The 18,342-nt window shown below is 44.1% G+C and overlaps 1 protein-coding gene across 2 annotated transcripts in view; it reads left to right on the forward strand.

Annotated features, from left to right (window-relative positions):
• Positions 1-18,342, forward strand: part of LOC126543037 (uncharacterized) — a 160,847-nt gene that overhangs the window by 35,224 nt on the left and 107,281 nt on the right. For both annotated transcript variants that reach the window (XM_055077562.2, XM_050190181.3), the window contains exons 2-3: positions 14,535-14,572; positions 14,634-14,668. In XM_055077562.2, the coding sequence (XP_054933537.1) occupies positions 14,535-14,572; positions 14,634-14,668 (73 nt within the window). The remainder of the gene's footprint in view (positions 1-14,534; positions 14,573-14,633; positions 14,669-18,342) is intronic.

An 18,342-nucleotide genomic window follows, 5' to 3' on the forward strand; every position in this document is an offset into this window, starting at 1 on the left:
AACTTGCAGGCTGAAGTAGGGTATGTTCCCGGGTGAATTTTGTGACGTAAGGCAGGAGATAGAAAAGTGCGAGTCTGTAGTTTACGCCATAGAACCTCGTGTATGCGTGACGACCAAATCATTAAAGGAGGGAGGGTTAGGCGACCTAGGTGGTAATGCCCGCAAATGTCGTGATATGTAAGTAATCTGTCTTTGGAGGTGAATGCTGGAGGGAGATTATTGGCGTCTGAACCGTCCCCTAGTCTAGCCTGTGCTCGGTTCGTGAAAGCTCGAGCACTTAGGTGGGCCGCTTCATTGCCGATTAGGCCTGCGTGAGCAGGTGTCCAGATTAAACTCAGAAGTTGGGCTCGCGGATTGTGAGATAGAATGGCTAGGGCTGTCCTGCAAACCCTACCCGCTCCGAAGTTGTGTATGGCAGTTTTGGAGTCACTTACTATGACAGAGTAATTGGGTATTGTTGCGGCGAGTGCCACCGCCGCCTCCTCTGCCTCCTTCGAAGAAGAGGCTATAATGGATGCTCCCGTCGCTATACTGCCATTGGAGTCAACAACTGATATGGCGAATTTGTGTCCACACGGATACTCTGCAGCATCGACATAGAGCACGTCTTTGTAGTTAAATAACTTTTTCTGCAGGGCTTTAGCTCGTTGTTGCCTTCTATGTTCGTGATGAACAGGGTGCATATTCTTAGGGAGAGGAGGGATATGAAAGTGCTCATGTATCGAGTGGGGAATATTGAATTTCTCATTGGTCATGGGTGCTGGGGCAATACTTAAGGAGTTTAGGATGTGCCTACCAATGTGGGTGTTCGAGAAGTGCTGGTATTGAGCGGTCAGGTGGGCTTCTGCGAGCTCACTAAAAGTATTCAAGGTACCTGTCGCCAAAAGTCTCTCAGTAGAAGCTCTACTTCGCACTCCAAGGGCAGATTTGTAGAGTCTGCGTATCAGTGAATTAACTTTATCTTCCTCGGCCCTAGTTAAGTGGAGATAGGGAAGGGAGAATGTGATTTTACTGACAGAAAACGCCTGTACCAGTCTTAAGAATTCTGCCTCGCGGAGACCTCCGTGCTTATTGTACACCCTTCCTATTAGCCGTGTGGTGTGACCTACGCTGGCAGTAACCGTTTGAAGTGTATACGTATTGAGTCGGTTAGATTGAATGTGCATGCCAAGTACACGGATTTTGTTTACTACGGGAACTTGCTTCCCCTTAATGGTAATCTGAATGTTCGGCGTAACGCGTTTATTTGCGGATAGAAGTAACAGCTCAGATTTGGTGGGCGAACACTCGAGGTTCATGAACCCGGCTCTCGTAGCCACTGCATCTGCAGCCTCTTGTAATGTATCTTGAATGTAGCCATCCAAGCCACCCTTAATCCATAGGGTAATGTCGTTTGCATATAAAGAATATTGGAGACCCGGTATTTGTGCTAGCTTCCCAGCAATAGACCTCATAGCTAGGTTAAATAGAAACGGCGAGAGCACAGATCCCTGAGGAGTGCCAAAGCTACCTAAGGTGATCGGAGGCGAAGTTTGATCATTGAGACTTATGACGGCTGTCCGATTGGTGAGAAATTCGCGGATGTAGTCATGCATTTTTCTACCACAGTTAATAACATTCAATTCACGTAAGATAGATCCATGATCTATGTTGTTGAATGCACCGCGAAGGTCGAGTCCTAAGATGGGTTGGGTGTCTTTACTAAATGTAGGAGTGAGAAGGTCATGCTTGAGCCTTAGCATGGCATCCTGGCAAGAAAGCGACTGGCGAAAGCCAATCATCTCTGACGGGAATAACTGATTGTCTTCCGCGTATTTATTCAAGCGATTAAGCATGACATGTTCGAGCGTTCTGCCCAAGCATGACATGAGGGAAATAGGTCTAAGATTAGCTATGTCAGAGGCTTTATTGGGTTTGGGAATAAAGATTACTTTAGCGGTTTCCCATGAGCTCGGAAGAGAGCTGTTATCGAAGCAATGATTATAGTATTCGGTGAGGGCAGAGATTGATTTGTCGTCCAGATTTCGGAGTAATTTATTATTTACATTATCTATACCGGGAGCAGATGTCGCTTTAAGGGAAGCTAAGGCATGTCGAACTTCTGCCTGCGTTATTGGGGCGTCAAGAAGTTCATTAACCTCGCCTGTATAATCTGAATTCTCATGAGTTGTGGTAGGAGGGAGGTGTAATCGTGCAAGCTCCTGAAAAAGATGGGGAATATTATCCTTGTGTTTGTGCAATAATTGAGTGATGTAGTGACTGTGTTGTGCGCGTGAGGTCGAGGGATCAAGCAAATGTCTCAGCAGTTGCCAAGTCTTTTTACTACTGAAATTACCATGCATGCTCTCACATACTTGGCCCCATTGTTGATTAACTAGTTGGGTTGCATATGCTTGAATGTGATCGTCAAGTCTAGCTACACGGATGCGAAGCCTGCAGTTATGGCGACGTCTTTTTCACCGCTTTAACAGTGATTCCTTCGCTTGCCACATGTGTAATAGTTTGGCATCAGCTGTTTGAAAAGGAGCATCAGGTGGCATAGTTGTAGTATGATTGTCAACGTCCGTTTGGAGTTGACTAATCCATTGCTGTAGATCAAGTATGGAATTGGGAGCATTATTTGCGCGAGTTTTCCGAAATTTGTCCCAATCTGTAAGTTTGGGAGGCAGAGTGTGAAAGGGCTTGTGAGAGAAAGTAACAGAAATCTGTATGACGTAGTGATCGCTACCAAAATTGATTTGAAGGTTTTCCCATTTAGTTAACCCGAGAGGTGAGGGTGAGATCTGGTGATGTATCTATGGAGACACTATTTCCTAAGCGAGTGGGTGTGTCGAAGTCATTGTGGAGGGTGAGTTAATGATCCTGAATGTGGGTCCATAAAGCTCGTCCTTTAGGTGTGGAAGTAGTGTGACCCCATAGTTGATTTGGAGAGTTAAAATCGCCAACAATGAGGAGCGGGTGTCTCCGAGCTTCCTGTTTAGCACGAGCAAGAACAGTAGTAAAACGTTGGTGTTTAGAGCTGAAACTGCTGTAAGCGTTAAGGATGTAAATAGGAGCCGACCTGGTCTTTTTGGAAAGTATTTCTACGAAGTCGTGATCAATGTCGATACCCTCGAAATGGGAGCAAGTAACAGTCAAATGTTTTTGTGCTAGGATCGCAGTATTGGGACATTCGCATCTTTTGCATTGGAATGTGTTGTATCCGGGGAATTTAACGTAACCATTCGTTTCTTGTAAAGCAATGACTGTGGGCGGTTGTGGGAAATTGGCTATGTATTGTTGCAGACTGGCCTTCTTTTTCGTAAAGCCCCTACAATTCCACTGCCACACAACTAGGTTGGAGCGCTTAGGGGATGCGGCCATGCAGTCGATCGAGTCTTTCGATAATTTGGTTGAATCGCTCATCAATTTGGGTAAGTCGCGCGTCATCCTGGTTAAATTTAGCATTTATATGGGCACTGAGGCTATGAACGTTAGTAGTGAGGGACTCAAGCTTGGCTTCTACGGCATCCATGCGTTTTTCAAGGGCCTCAAAACGATTGTTAGAGTTTCTAATGTGTGCGGGGAGTTTATGACTTAGCTTATCATGTTCCTCCCAAGTATCCCTCGCATCATCAATAGATTTGCGCTTGGTGGCGGTTACGGTAGTGGGAGGAGGAGAAGTGTCCATGGTTAGAGTTTGATTGCCATTCTCACTGACAGGGGAAGGAGTTACAGTGGGTTGTTCATCAGTAGGGGGTTGAGATCGAGTGGTAGTAGTTGTACATGAAGAAGGGGTTTGGAGGTCGAGAATTAGTTTACGCAGAAGACGATTTTCTTCCTGAAACTGCTGTAGGAGGGCATAGATTGGGGCATCAGGTTGCTTAGGTTTAGGTAAGCTGTGGGAAGCTACCGATGCCCAGCTTGCCTGAGGAAAGCTTGATTTGTTGTTAGATGGAGCAGCGGATAGGAGAGGCCAATCTTCGTCTTGTTTTTTCTTAGGAAGAGGTCCCTGCTTCTTGGGCGAAGGAGAAGACTTGGTCTTGGATTCAGGAGGAGTCTTGTCAGCCTTGGGGAGTGAGATTTTGGGCTTATATCGTAGTGCGCACTGAATGGATCCAGTCTCATGATTTCCACTACATAGTACACACTTGGGAATGCACACATGATCATTCGGAGGATTCACACTTCCGCATTTATGGCAAGTATCCTCAGTATGCGTAGGGCACACGTCCGGTCGATGTCCAACTTTCCAACAGCGTGTGCAGGCCTCCATTCTTTGTCGAAAAGGCTTGCACCGGAGCATCGCCATTTCATATTTGACCCAAAAAGGAACTTTCGTTCCCAAGAAAGTCACGAGGACTGCGTCGGAAGTTTTTCCCATTCGTCTGGCTTCTAAAAAGTGCATTTGTGGGTTGCACTCACGAAGCATGGGTAGAATGTCTTTTTCATAGATAACTTCTCCCAGGCATACTCTGTCGATGTAGATAATGCCTTTGCACGTCTCGGAGTTTGGAACGCTGTAGGAGGTGACTTCGTGCTCTTGGCCGTGGGCCGTGAGCGACTTGATGGCGAGATATTTCTTCAGCGATCGCAGCTTTCCGTGCTGAGGGTAACCGTGTTGGTGGTGGGGTTGATGGTAACGATGTCTTGGCGCAGCTCCGCAGTGGCTGGAAAGCCGGCTGCCGTAGAGAGAATCTTGGTGAGTTGAAAGTGGCTGAAGCGGGAGGCGTCGAAGCCTCCGCGAATGCGAAAAATGGCCTTGTATGAGCCTTCAGGTAACTTGGGAGGCCTCACTTTGTTATTCCTTCATATCTTTGAACTTCCGAGCCGAAAAAAGGACATGGTCTTTGCTTTTAAAGTGAGCGAACCTCCCAATTATAGGCTTGTACTTTCCAGTGTGGAAAGACCCAATGCGATGTGCATGCTCAATATCATGCGGTTCTATTTGTACATCTAGATATTGTTTACAATGTGCAATAATGATTTTCTCAGAATCGGACCATGATTCTTTTAGTTTATCTTTGATGCTGTAGAAAACAAGATTATTTCTTCTGGATCTATTTTCAGCATCGTTTATCTGGGCAGACAGTACACCTATCTGTGCCGTATTTTCGGTGCTTATCTCATGAAGTTTGCCCAATTCAATCTGCATGTCGTCGATACCAGCACAGGCTGTCTCAATTTTGTCTAACTGTGCTTTAATTTCACTGAACATTTTATCATGATCAACTAGTTTTTTTTTCAATAGACTTTAGTTGTTCTAGCATTACCGTCTGCCCAGATTGCAATTCAAAACATTAAGAATCTCTTTGTCGAGGCCGGGGTTAGATTCGATATCACCAGGTAACATGAGAAGCTTTAACAGCACATGCGCACAATCAAACACAATGGAACAAAAGTGTTATGGGCCCGGCAGCACTAAGACTGCGCAGTAGCTACTAGGCTTTGCGTAAAGGCAATAAGAGTTTGTTTCCTGCACCAGGAAGAAGTGTGGAACGTTAGCACGGGCCATTGCCAGCTTGCTGCCGGGCCCACTAAAGGGTACGTTGCTCGGGCATAGCTTTTGAACATAATTCCACGCATGTGCAGAATGCACAGGGGTGGTTCCGGTGTTCAGATGGTTGAGTGAAAGCCATGATGCTTGCAGATATGGTCGGCGGCCATGTACAAAGTGCGCGGACCGCGATGTGCTCTCAGTGAGCCGGTGATTTGAAGCCCAGGACGGCTCCACTGACTCCACCACAATACGCCCGTAGAGCGGAAGTGTTGTGCCTGAGCTTAACCTGGCGACATTGCGTAGGCGCTTCTGGAGTCAGCAAATTCGACAAACACGAGAGCTGCAGTGCCACTTCCTCATGCACATATTCTTTGATTTGCAACAGTAGCATATTGTGGTCACCACCTATGGTTAAGGTGGTGAGGGAATCATCTGTTGTTGTCGGCTGCCGAACTAAGACACATTGTTTACGTAGCTCATGAGAGCTCTGGCACAAGGTCGTTAAGTCATGTGGGCCCTTGGTTAGCAACATTTGAAAGTCATCGTTGTCAATACCTTTCAGGATGTGTTTAATCTTCTCTTGCTTGGTCACAGAAGGATTCAGGGGCTTACATAAGTCCATCACATCTTCTATGTAGCTAGTAAAATTTTCGCCTTGCTGCTGCACACGTCTGCGGAGGTGCTGTTCGGCGTGGAGTTTGCGCACGGCGGGGCGATCGAACACGTCTGCGAAGCATTTCTTGAACACACTCCATGTATTGAAGTCGGACTCATGGTAGTGGTACCACAGGCTTGTGACGTCTTTGAGATAAAACGTGACATTCTGTAGTTTGATGGGTCGTCCCACTTATTGTGGCCGCTCATCTTTTTGAATGTTGCCAACCAATTTTCCACATCGTGGTCATCTGTTCCACTAAAGAAGCGAGGGCCGTGCTGGCACAGCACACTGGTTATGAAAACCTGCGGGGATTAAGCGACGACCTGCTGTGTGGTTTTATCGGTCATTGTTGGGGCAGTTGGTAATGTCCGACTTCAGAGTTCCAGGTTTGAATACCCCGCACATCCACCACTTTGAAAGGGGGTTTATTAAGGTTGGACGGCAGGCGGAAGGACCGCACGACGGGCACAGCAAAGACAGTGTCGGTTGGTGTCAACAGCTCGCGATCTGCGCCCGCACCTGCCGTCCAGACAGTATCTCACTGCTGCGTGCGTTGCTTCATCCCCACTACACTACACCTGACTGGAGTGCCTAAAGTGGAAGTAATTGGTATGCTAAAAAAGACAGCCTGTGGTGTTCACTAGTTTTGAATAGTACTTATGCAGAACTTGCACATTCAGGGTGACATTTGTGTGTAAACTCTGCATTAATGTGTTGATCTCATCTGCTTGAAATGCTCCATCAGGTGGGGCTGACAGAATAGTGACATTTGTTTCTATTGCACAATTGAGTTGAAAGCTTCATGCTTCGATATTTTCAAATACATTTTCTAACTTTTATTAATTTCTGCAAAGTTCTTAGTCTCAATGACCACTTTTAGCCCAACGAAAAGTATCTGACTTTTTCTATTAAATATGGGGAGTTTTATTGCACTTGCTTAGGTAGTTGCTGGTAATAGCATTTTGATGTTTCACATGTATATTTAAATTCTTTCTGTTAAGGAGCACTGACACAAATTTTCAATCTTATTTTTGTGCTGTTTGATTTCGCTGAATACACACCTCTGACTGAGTAATAATGGCGAACATTGCCTTTGAACATATTTTATTATAATTTTAAAGTGCGAGTGGCTGTTTCCAAATTGTAGCACCTCGAGACATTGTCATCAGTACGACATGTTCTGTGACTTCTTGAGCTCACCAAGAATACCTATAAGCTCTCTGTGTATGCCATAGATTGAGATGCTTGTGTGGAGATGCTTCTTCACTTTCCTATGTGTGCCAGCATCATGGTGGCCAACGCACAGTTACTTATTTTACCCCGAGAGTAAAATAAGTAACTCTTGAGCATGGTGGTGGCTTCAGTGCATGGTGCCGCAGTGTTCTTCGAGACGGCATTGCAGCAGCCATATTGTTTGATTAGGTAGTTTCCCCACACAGGGCCCTGACAACAGTGGGTCACTTTCGTTCACAATAGTGGTTGGAATGAGTGGACACCAGGGAAAAGCAGCTGAATTTTCTCGGCTCATTTTGTGTCATAGTGACACATGCGAAAACCTGGGCATTAATGTTTCCATGAATATGTGTGCGCTTGTGATTCTTTCTGTAGGATAGGGGTGCATAATAGCTGCCTGCTTTTTTAGCACTAGTAGAAATTGAAAGTAAAACTACAGATTATTGATTCATACGTTTTGGTGAAGGACATGTTTATTGCTGAAAAGAAAAACAGAGAAACAGAAATGACACAGATGGTACTAGGCACAATGATTTCTTTGCACATGTTGTGTACGATAACAACAGGTGCTGCGAAGACAAAAGATCACAATGCCAAATATGGCATTTTGGAAAGTTGTGTTGAATGACTGTTTTTATTATGCAGGTACTCTTTAGAGTGCATTACATAGGGGTACACAATAATCAAAGAAAATCAAGCAGTAAGTTCTATAAAACTTTGTTACAGCAAGACAGGAAAAAAGAAAATGCAATCTAAAGCCCAATATACAATGTAGAAGTCAATATGGCCAACCCAGTAGTCATTTTGCATAATATACAACTAGTGTACAAGTAGTGCTCATATAGTGTCAACAAATGGCAAAGTAAAATATCAAGCACGATGTCAGCTAACATCACCTGTACTTGACTTACCATTGAGGGCGGCCAATGGGCAAATTTTGATGTTCACTTTCAATGCTGCTTGCAGGGCTGTCAATTTCTGACATGCTGCTCGGCAGGGATTCAAATTGAAAACAGTTTGCGTATCCATAATGGCAGCGATTACAATTTGCACAAATTGTCAGCCTCATTTGACAATAAGAATGACCATGATTCTGAAGATGAGTACATTGTGCACAGTGTGCATATCTAGCAGTTGAATTCTGCAACTAATGTGCTCCTCAATGTTGCTAGTTTGTGAGCTTGCGTGATCAAGTGCCTGATCAGCTGCAAGTGGTCATGGCGCTCAGCTAGCTATGTGCTTTGGCACTCAGCTAGCTATGTGCTTTGGCACTCTTGTTGGATACAACTTAAGTCTGCAGTGAAGCCCCGCTCATGCCCTCATAACTGCCAGTCACTGGTCCTCCGCGAGGCTGCAAATAGCTAGTACTTCAAACTTTCCCTGTTACCTAAATAAGGCGGTAACCACAAAAATAAAATTATAAGTGCGTAATTTTATATGTTTTCACTTGTCTGTTATGCAGAACGGTGAAAGCCTAATTCTTTATTGAACGAAAATAAAATGCTTGCTTCACTGCAATAATTTGTCAAGTTTCACTCTAGTTGGCTGGGAAGTTTCATGAGTAAAACGGTGTCAGCAGCGAAATGAACTGTACTGTGGGAACTTGAAGAGTGAACTGCTCAGACTCCATACACTTTGTCCGTGTCTGTTGCACACCTCATCGCTTCCGTCAATGAAAAGACTCTTCAAGAACAGCACACGCTCAGGAGGTATCAAGTAGGATGCCATTTTGAAATGGTCGCATTATGATGAGTTTGTTTGCTTCTGTGATTGGCTGGCAAAGTAACAACCCTGTGCGGCCCATGTTCCTTGGTTGCCAACTGCTGTTTTTTTAAATTGTATCCTACTATAGTTTCATTCTGTGATTATTTGACATGCATCAACTCATTAAAGCATATAAGTCAAAAGCAACAAGTTTACTGTCAATGCTCTCCTAACATAGTAACTGTGAAAGTCAAGGTGCCTTAACAGTGCCTTAACGAGCTCTTAGCTAACTGGGACGGGTCAAAAAAGCAGCGTGTCCTGTCTGTTAATTCCTTGCATAAATAGTCTACCATAATTGAACACTAACTTGCCTGTTTTTCTCCGTGAACAGAATTTTTTTATTTGTTTGGCATGTGTTGGACCTTGCGACTAGTGAGTTCGTTGTTGCAGTACCAGTACTGTAGGTTTTACCAGTTGGCCATGTTAGATGCATCCTGGAAATTTTAGCTATATATGAAAAGCGGGAGCAAATGTAAAAGTGTGCAATGTGCATATGTTTCCGTTGTCCAGAGGCAAAACTTCACTAGGTCGTTGAACGAACAGAGTTGCATGTGACGTGTGACAGTCTATGGACAGTTGTCATATTAGTGTACTCAAAGTAAATGTACAGGACCTAATTCCTTTTATTTCACAGTCTACATTTCAACAGTATTTTGTGTGCAAATTATTATGACTTCATGCTTGCATCTATTCTTGAAAACAAATCTCATTATTTAAGTCTAAGGTTAAGAGGAAACTTTTAACTTGGGGGCTCCTGTCTAAATAGATAAGAATGGAGAAATCGTTTTTCTCTGCAACCACTGCACCAAATTTGATGAGGTTTGTTGTACTTAAAAGAAAAAGGTAAAATGTAGTGGCTGCATGCAGCAAGCAGGTTTTTTATTTAGGCCATAGATGGTTTTATAAAAATTGTAGAAAACAAGAAAAGGGGGGGGTGGGCAGGGGAGAAAAAGGAAGCTATCAAGTTTATAGCCAGGTAACTCAGCAATGAAAAATAATCTGACAATTCTATGAACTGCATGTAATATTATATATCAAAAGCGGACAAAATTGATGTATTATACACTGCTCTAAAATATACCACTACAGTATATGAATGCAACTTTTGCATAACTCTTGTAAATGTTACAGCAAATTCATGCAAGCTGTAGAGAGAGAGAGAGAGAGGAAAGGCAGGGAGGTTAACCAGAGACGAGTTTCTGGTTTGCTACCCTGCACTTGGGGGGGGTAAACCCTGCACTTGGGGGGGGGGGGGGTAATAGGGATTGCAAAGACGACAAAGAGCGAGAAAAGGGAAAGAAAATGTAAAAAAAAATGGAAAAGAAAGAAAAAGAAAACGGATAACAGAACAGGCATTCCAATCACAGGCGTTCACACAGGCGGGTCGATCTCAAGAAGTACAGTAGTGCTTGCATGGCCTTCTGATGTGATGTTAAGCCACGTCGACGTTTCAAAATTATTTCTTTCGACAGATTCTTTCTTCCGACATCCAGCTGGTTCAGCATGATGGAAAGCAATTGTCTCACTACGGGAATTGGCAAAGAACATGACAAATTGTTTCCGCGTCGCCGCAATTGTCGCATACTGCGGTGTCGGCCATCTCTATGCGGAACGCGTAGGCATTGGTAAACGCGATGCCCAACCATAGCCTACACAAAAGGGTCGCGTCTCTTCGGTGAGGTCTCGGTGGAAGTTGGAGGTTTAAGGTTGGATCCAGGGTGTATAAACGAGCTTGCATAAAATGGGATTCATTCCACTCTGACGTAGTGCATTGGTGTGCAAGTAGGTGGAGCATCCTTGCACCATTTGTCCTAGACAGCGGGATCGATAGGCGGTTGTTTTCTGCATGAGCTGAATGAGCAGCTTGATCAGCATGTTCATTGCTGATAGTAACACAGTGACTTGGTAACCACTGAAAAGTTATTTCATGCCCTTTCTCAGTCAAGTGGTGTATGACCTCTGTGATTTCAAATACCAGCTGTTCATGCGGACCATGCCATAAGGCTGACAATAAACACTGTAGTGCCATCTTCTAGTCACAGAAAATCAACCATTTATGTGTTTGTTGGTTCTTCATTAATAAATTGTAGTGCGACTCGAAACGCTGCGAGTTCTGCTGCCATCGACGCCATCAAGTGAGATGTTTTCAACTTTATAGTGGGGGCTTTTGCTGGAATGACAACAGCTGTGGTGGAGCTCTTTGGCAGGATGGAGCTGTTGGCGTATAGTGGGTGTAATATCGGTACTTCTCATTTAATAGGAGTAAGGTAAGCTGCTTAAGAGCTGACAATGACATATCTGCTTTATTTCTGGACGCCAGGTATTGTCAGGTTGATCTTTGGTTGAATGAGGCACCAAGGAGGAATCAAAGGTCTTGAGGCACGAGTGAAGCAAGATGGTGTAGCCTCACGATGCGAGGACACCGTTCGGCAGAACGAGGCACGTGGTCTCTCCACAGATAGAGAGGCCAGATGGTGGCAACGATTGCGGGCAAGGTGCCTTATGTGCACTCTTAGTGCTTCAGCTGTGATGGGGGTCTCGATGAGGTAGTCTCTGGCAGTTGCAGTAGTTGCCGCCGTTGCCGCACTTCGAGGAAGACCTACACAAATTCTGAGTGTCTCAGCCTGAACTCTTTTAATAGTATGTAGGCTTGTTTTACTTGCATTATTCAATGCTGGCAAGCTGTACCATAAAAAGCTGAGTAGAAGCTGAGAAGAAAAAGTACCCTATATAGTTGCAGCAAAGCCCTTGTGGACATTCCTCAGGTCTTTTCAGCGAAGAACTTGAGAAGGTGACAGATGCCTGTCAACAACTTCTTCATGTACAATACATGAGGGCTCCATAAGATATCTCCGCCAATTATGACACCCAAGATTTGTAAGACCGTACAAGTGGTATCATCTGGCCATTGATTAATACACTGTAGTGCATCATGGGCTTGCATGTAAATGCCGCAACTGCACATTTGTCACGGTCTCAGGGTGGTAAACATGACACAAAGAACGTTTGAGTTAGGAAGAGCCTTTATGGGGCATGAGCATAAGAAAAATACGTATGTCCAGAAAGCACTCGTTGCCAACCCGATGGCAAAACCCTAACATACAAAAAACTATATACAAAGCTAGTTAATCGAAAATATTGTCTTAAGTCCTCACATACGACATATTATGAAGTTGAAAATATTTACATAATGTCTATCGACGTGGCCACGTCACCTCGTCGTCGCTGCTCCCGACGACACTTCATTGGGCCTGCCGATGCGTCATAGACTTGACGTTGCTGTGTCCGACATTGGGCCCACGGTTGGCCTGGAGGGTGGAGTGACCTAGGCGCCTGGATCGCCCGGTCAACTCCACAAACTGTGGATCGTAGCCGCAGGAAATCCGGGAAGCGGCGCCATCAGCCTGTAGCTGCGGCTTCCGGTGGGAGGTCCACTCAGCTCGCGGGTCATGACCGCGGCAGCTGAAGAACTGCTTCCACTGGGTTGCCGCCGTCTCTGTGATCCACCCGTCCTGTTTGGCCTCCAGCCCTTTCTCCTCTCCTTCGTCCCAGAGCGTAGCCGAGCCGCTCTCTTCGGCTACGTGTCCCTTCTCCCATTGGCCACCTAGCTGCGCACGCACTTTTGCGCTTCTTCTTCTGCTTTCATATTGTATTCTTTTTATTCGTATGCTCTTATTTTCTATCTTCCTTTTTCTTTATTTCTGCCACCGACTCCTCATGTCTTGTTTTCTTCTTAACTTCTGCTTTTTCTTTTTCTTTCTTTCTTTCTTTATTGGCTCATGACAACATTTATCCGATGAGATCTCCAGGATTTGAAGGCAGAGGTGGAGTGTAGTCTGAGTGGCAGCTTTTTGGAGCCTTGCGCGCAGCTGTAAGTGTGTCATACCGGATGCCCAAATGCATATGTCGACTGCGTACGTTGATAATATAACTGTGTTTGCAAAGTGATCAATGACGCCAATCAGCGTGAGGTTAAACAACATAGGGCTCAGTATGCATATAAGCTGCAAATTGATATATTGTTTATATAGTTTACAGAACTGCAATGTCTGTTTTTGGTGCCAAGTTACGATTTGTAAATTGCACACTTCCATCTTTTAAAAAGATTTTCGGCAATTTCTGTAAAAAATTTCTAAGCAATAAATAAAAATTTCACTAGTATTTAACTATATCTTACACAGGGTGCGTATCGTCTGGACACCTGGACACGCCTCTCTCCATGGTAATGAACGCGCTAATGCGGTAGCCCGAGAGCTCGCTAACCGGGCGCCATTGGAAGAGCTGTCCAACCCAGACGACGCACCGACAGAACCACTGAACTACACTGAAACTCTACAATATTACAGAGATAACAGGAGACACTTCCCTCCCCCACATAATTCCCTTAATCGAGAAGATGCCGTCGCGTGGCGACAGCTTCAAACTAATTCATTTCCCTGCCTCTTTTATCTTCACCTCTTCGACCCCACACAATATACCTCATACTGTCCCTATTGTGGAGCAAAGCCCACAGTATATCATTGCACCTGGGAGTGCCCACACCCTCCGGGCTACTCCCCTATTCCTTCACCTTCCCCTTCCTCCTGGGAGACTGCGCTGGCCAGCTCAGACCCGCAAGAGCAGCGATGGCTGATCCGGCGGGCACGCGGAGTGGCGCGAGCCAATGGGGCCCTGAACTAAGGGCTCCACCCTGCGAGGAAGTCGCCCAAACTCCTGATAAATAAATGTTTTCTCTCTCTCTCTCTCTCAAATACAAAAAGAAGAAATTCATTCAGGTTGGTCTAGGGGCTGTCTTATAATAGCACTTCGGCATTTTACATGCGTTTGAATAGGCGACGTCAAAGTTGGCCCTGTGAAAAACTTCCCCTTAAAGACAAACTGCATATGCATTACATTTAGTTAAAATGGTAAATAAAAAAAGTTTCTTTTTTTAGAAGCCCGAGGAAGTTACCTATAAGGCTTATGAACATGGCTGTTATGTTAAAAGGTGTATTATTAGCTCTGCAGTTCCATGACAGTAATATGCTCAGGTGGCATGAATGGTGACTGAGAATGAAGTAAGCATAAAACATTGATCGCATTTTAATATATCCACACCTGCTACACTATCTGGGATTTGTGCATGATGCAGCTTTTTAGGCTTGGATCTGCTCCCTATGATTGAATTAATCACTGAAATTTCAGTAATGCTGCTTGTTTACTTTTGAGCTGTAATTTTATCATAAGGCATTGCTGAAGTGGGTGGGTGTTTCTCAGGCATTACAGGAATTGCAATTGCCAATTAATTTCACAGGTGGCCCCCAACCTTGACAAGTCAGCTGCAGAAATGATGTGCCTTGACTTGTCGCATTCAGTGCTGAACTGTCACTTTATGTTTGCTCTGTTCTCTTCCCACAACAGAAATACATAGTATTGAAGAGAAAGCTTGCTGAAACAAGGTAAGTGCAAGGCCGACCTTTGAGAACCGCAGGGCGCTGATGTCGTCTGCTATTCTCGCAGCCTCCAGATTGGCAGGTTCCTGCAGCTTGATCAGGGTATGTGCAATCGTTTGGAATGGATGCTTCTGATGAAAGTGTAAAATCCTTGATAGTTAGTGCTCATTGTTCAGCATTTGTGATATTTTGCTGCTGAGCATCAAGTTTCAAGGTTGATTTTAGGCACCATGGCCTGTATGGGATCCCTAGCTCTTCAAAATGATACTGAAGCCCTGCATCGCTTTTGCTTGCTGTCTTAAGCTATTTGTTCAAATTGAGATTTACTTGAGAAAGCAGCCGCAGTAGAGATTTTTGCCAGCGGTGTCATGCTAGGAAAAGAATGCAGTAATCATGCAACTTTGCTACTTGCAGAACCTAGGTTCCAGGGCTGCAGTGTTTTGGAATACAAATATCACATCAAGGATGAGTATATATAGGACTGGGGGAGATTTGGTGAACATTAATTTTGCTTCTCTTGAAAAAAGGGATGTAAGCAAACAAGAGGGAAGCGCACAGGACTGATCAACACTGACTTGGCAGTGCTATGCTGCTTGCTAGTACAGATAGATAAAGAAAGGAGTGGTGACACTGTTTGGGTGTTGCAATATGGTGTATAAACTTGTTATCATTTGGTATCATCATTGCATAGACTTTGCTGCTATTGGGGTAAGAAGGGACATGTCATGTGGGTCGACATGGTGTAAATAGGAGAGTAATAAACATGCAGGCTGAAGCTGCATGTGAAAGTACTTGCAAGTTCAGGTCTCTCTTGCACATGTTTTACATGTTATTGCCCTTCAGTCATCACTTGAGGGGCACATTGATATACCCGTGTTAGCCTCAGAGTTTTCTGTGAGTATTAGGAGCCTGGATGCTTTCTGTCTCCTTGTTGGGTGGGGACAACTGGAATTGCGGACAGCTGCTGCAGCGTCCCCCATGGCGTATCCTACGAGGAGCACAACTGGTGTGCCGGTATACAGCAAGTGTTTTGTAACTAAACGCTTTTGCATGATAAAGAGCAGCATTAATATGCATGGCCGCCCTCTCTGACAGTTTATATGTTCAGGATTTGATCTGCCTGTTGTACACTCAACCACAAAAGTTCACAGACCACAGGATCTCAGAAAACTATCAATTTCCGAGCAGCCTGTAACAATAGTCAGTAAAAGGGAACATCGCAATGTTGTTCACATATACTAATAGAGGCTGTAAATGTGAATACTAGGCTGTGTTGTGAGGCTGCGCAGGTATTCAGCTTTTTCTCAGATTTTGTGTTCCATAAAATTTTGTAGTTGACTGTGCGCTAAATCATGTTGCCGCGTCTGATCACAAGGGTTGGCAGTGGCACGGTCGGTTAGCCGCTTCGTAGGAACTTTCCCACCTGGTAAAAAGCTGCGTAAGTTCCTGTTGCCACCAAGGGTACGTGCCACCATTTCATCATACATTTCGGTGATGAAAAGAGCATTTTTTACCTATGTAAGAAGTTGCTATTTACAGATAAAACACAGGGAAGGCGGGAGATAAAAATTCAAGACGATGAGCAAAACAAGAACAAGGTGAAAGCAGGAGCCAACGTTTCGACAAGTGGACTTGTCTTCTTCAAGGCGACATATGCTTTCCTCGCCACAGTATATATAGGTGGGGTTCTTCTAAAGGGTAGAGGGCGTAAGGCAGGTGGGTGTGGCAACGAGTGAAAATGTGTTAGCAGCGAGGGTGTCGAAATGAGAATAAAGGAGTGCTGTGCACAAGGCCAGGGACATGGCCGTCTGTCAATCACGTGTCAACGCCCGTGTGTCAGCCAGCGTGTCAATGGCATGCACAGCAGCCCTCTATTACCTGTTTTGCTATTGGTCGTGGGCTCGTATCTCTGTATTGTGGTTGGAACCAACCAGATCATAACTTTGATGAACGTAAACTCAGTATTCAGTATTTTCTATTATTGTATTATTATAATTTTTTTTCACAAGCACTGGTTTTTGCCGCTCCTTCTATCATCTCTTTCAGAGACACGATGGCCCACGACCTCCAGTGAAACAGGTAATAGAGCACGTGCTGGTGGGCGAGTTGGTTATGCATGATTACAACAAAGGCGCAAAATAAAACAATGGACGAAGGAAGGAGACATGAGACAACCATGTAGGCGCCGACGTGGTTGTCTCGTGTCTCCTTCCTTCGTCCATTGTTTTATTTGGCGCCTTCGTTGTAATCAGGTAATAGAGAGTTGCTATGCACACCGTTTACATGCCGGCTGACACACGAACATTGACACGGGATTGACAGATGGCGGTGTCCCTGGACTTGTGCACAGCACTCCTTTATTCTCAATTCGACACCCTCGCTGCTAACACACCTTCACTTGTTGCCGCACCCACCCGCCTTATGCCCTCTCCCCTTTAGCAGAACCCCACCTATATATATTGTGGCGAGGAAAGCTTATGTCGCCTTGAAGAAGACAAGTCCACTTGTCGAAACCTTGGCTCCTGCTTTCACCTTGTTCTCGTTTTGCTCATTATATTTGCAGATAAATGTGACATGTGAAGTGCCAAACTGCATTCACTAAATGTTTCTTGCAGTTTTCTATGCGACATGCAAATTAAGATATTTCTTGCAGCTTTTTAAGAAAGATGGCTGTAAATGGAACTAACTTATAGACTTGTTGCTAGTGTCGTTAAGATCACAGATTTTTACAATGTTTCTTTGTTTGAATTGAGTTCTTGGGTTTTACATGCCGAAAGCACAATTTGCTTATGAGGCATGCTGTAGTGGAGTACTGCGACTTAATTTTGACTACCTGAGGTAATTTAACATGCCACCTAATTCTAAGTGTATGAGTGATTTTGCATTTCACCCTCATCAAAATGCGGCCGCTGTGGCAGGGATCGAAGTCATTGAAGGATTGCAGTCTTTAGAACTACTTTTGCAGGGACCATTTCAGAACTTCTTAGTTGTACATGTATTTGTTAATCTTGCTTATCTATTGAAGTATGATGATGTAGATTGCTTTTGTTGTTGTTGTTGTTGTGCTTGTTTGTGATGTAGAATGTCACAAAGCAACATTTTTATTTTTATTTTGATATGATTTTGTATTATTATGTGTATATGTTGCTGACTGCTGCCTATGTATTAGAGCTGGAACGATGGGCTTGTCAAGCTGCTTATGCAGTGTTTCTCAGTGTTTCTCATGTACTCAATGTTAAATAAACAAACTTTTCTTAGCACTATTGTGACAATGCATTGTTTACAAAATGCGACATTTTAGCATTAAGAGGAAGCTTTAGCTCTGGTGCTTCTCTCTAAATACATCTAAAAGGAGAATTCATTTTTATCAGCAGCCAATCCACCGAATTTGATGCGGTTTGTTCCATTTAAAAGAAAAACTTAAAATCTAGTGACAGTTGGTTTTGAATTTTTGATTTAGGTCATCAATTTGTTATTAAAAATTGGCGAAAATTTCAAATTTTCAGAAAGTGAAACTATCAAGGTTACAACTCCAACTCAATAATCAAAGATGATATCGCAATTCTGTGAATATTGTCTAATAGTACATCTAAAGCAGACAGAATTGATATTACACATGAATCTCAAAAATTTAGTAATATGGAAATACAGCTTTTGCAGAACCCTTGTACACAATGTAAGGAAGGAACATAAGATATGAATTGACATATCGAATTTGTCCACTTTGAATTATCTAATGGATGCTGTTTACAGAACCGCGATATCTGTTTTTGATG

Source organism: Dermacentor andersoni, chromosome 2 (genome assembly GCF_023375885.2).
Source record: "Dermacentor andersoni chromosome 2, qqDerAnde1_hic_scaffold, whole genome shotgun sequence".
NCBI classification, from domain to species: domain Eukaryota; kingdom Metazoa; phylum Arthropoda; class Arachnida; order Ixodida; family Ixodidae; genus Dermacentor; species Dermacentor andersoni.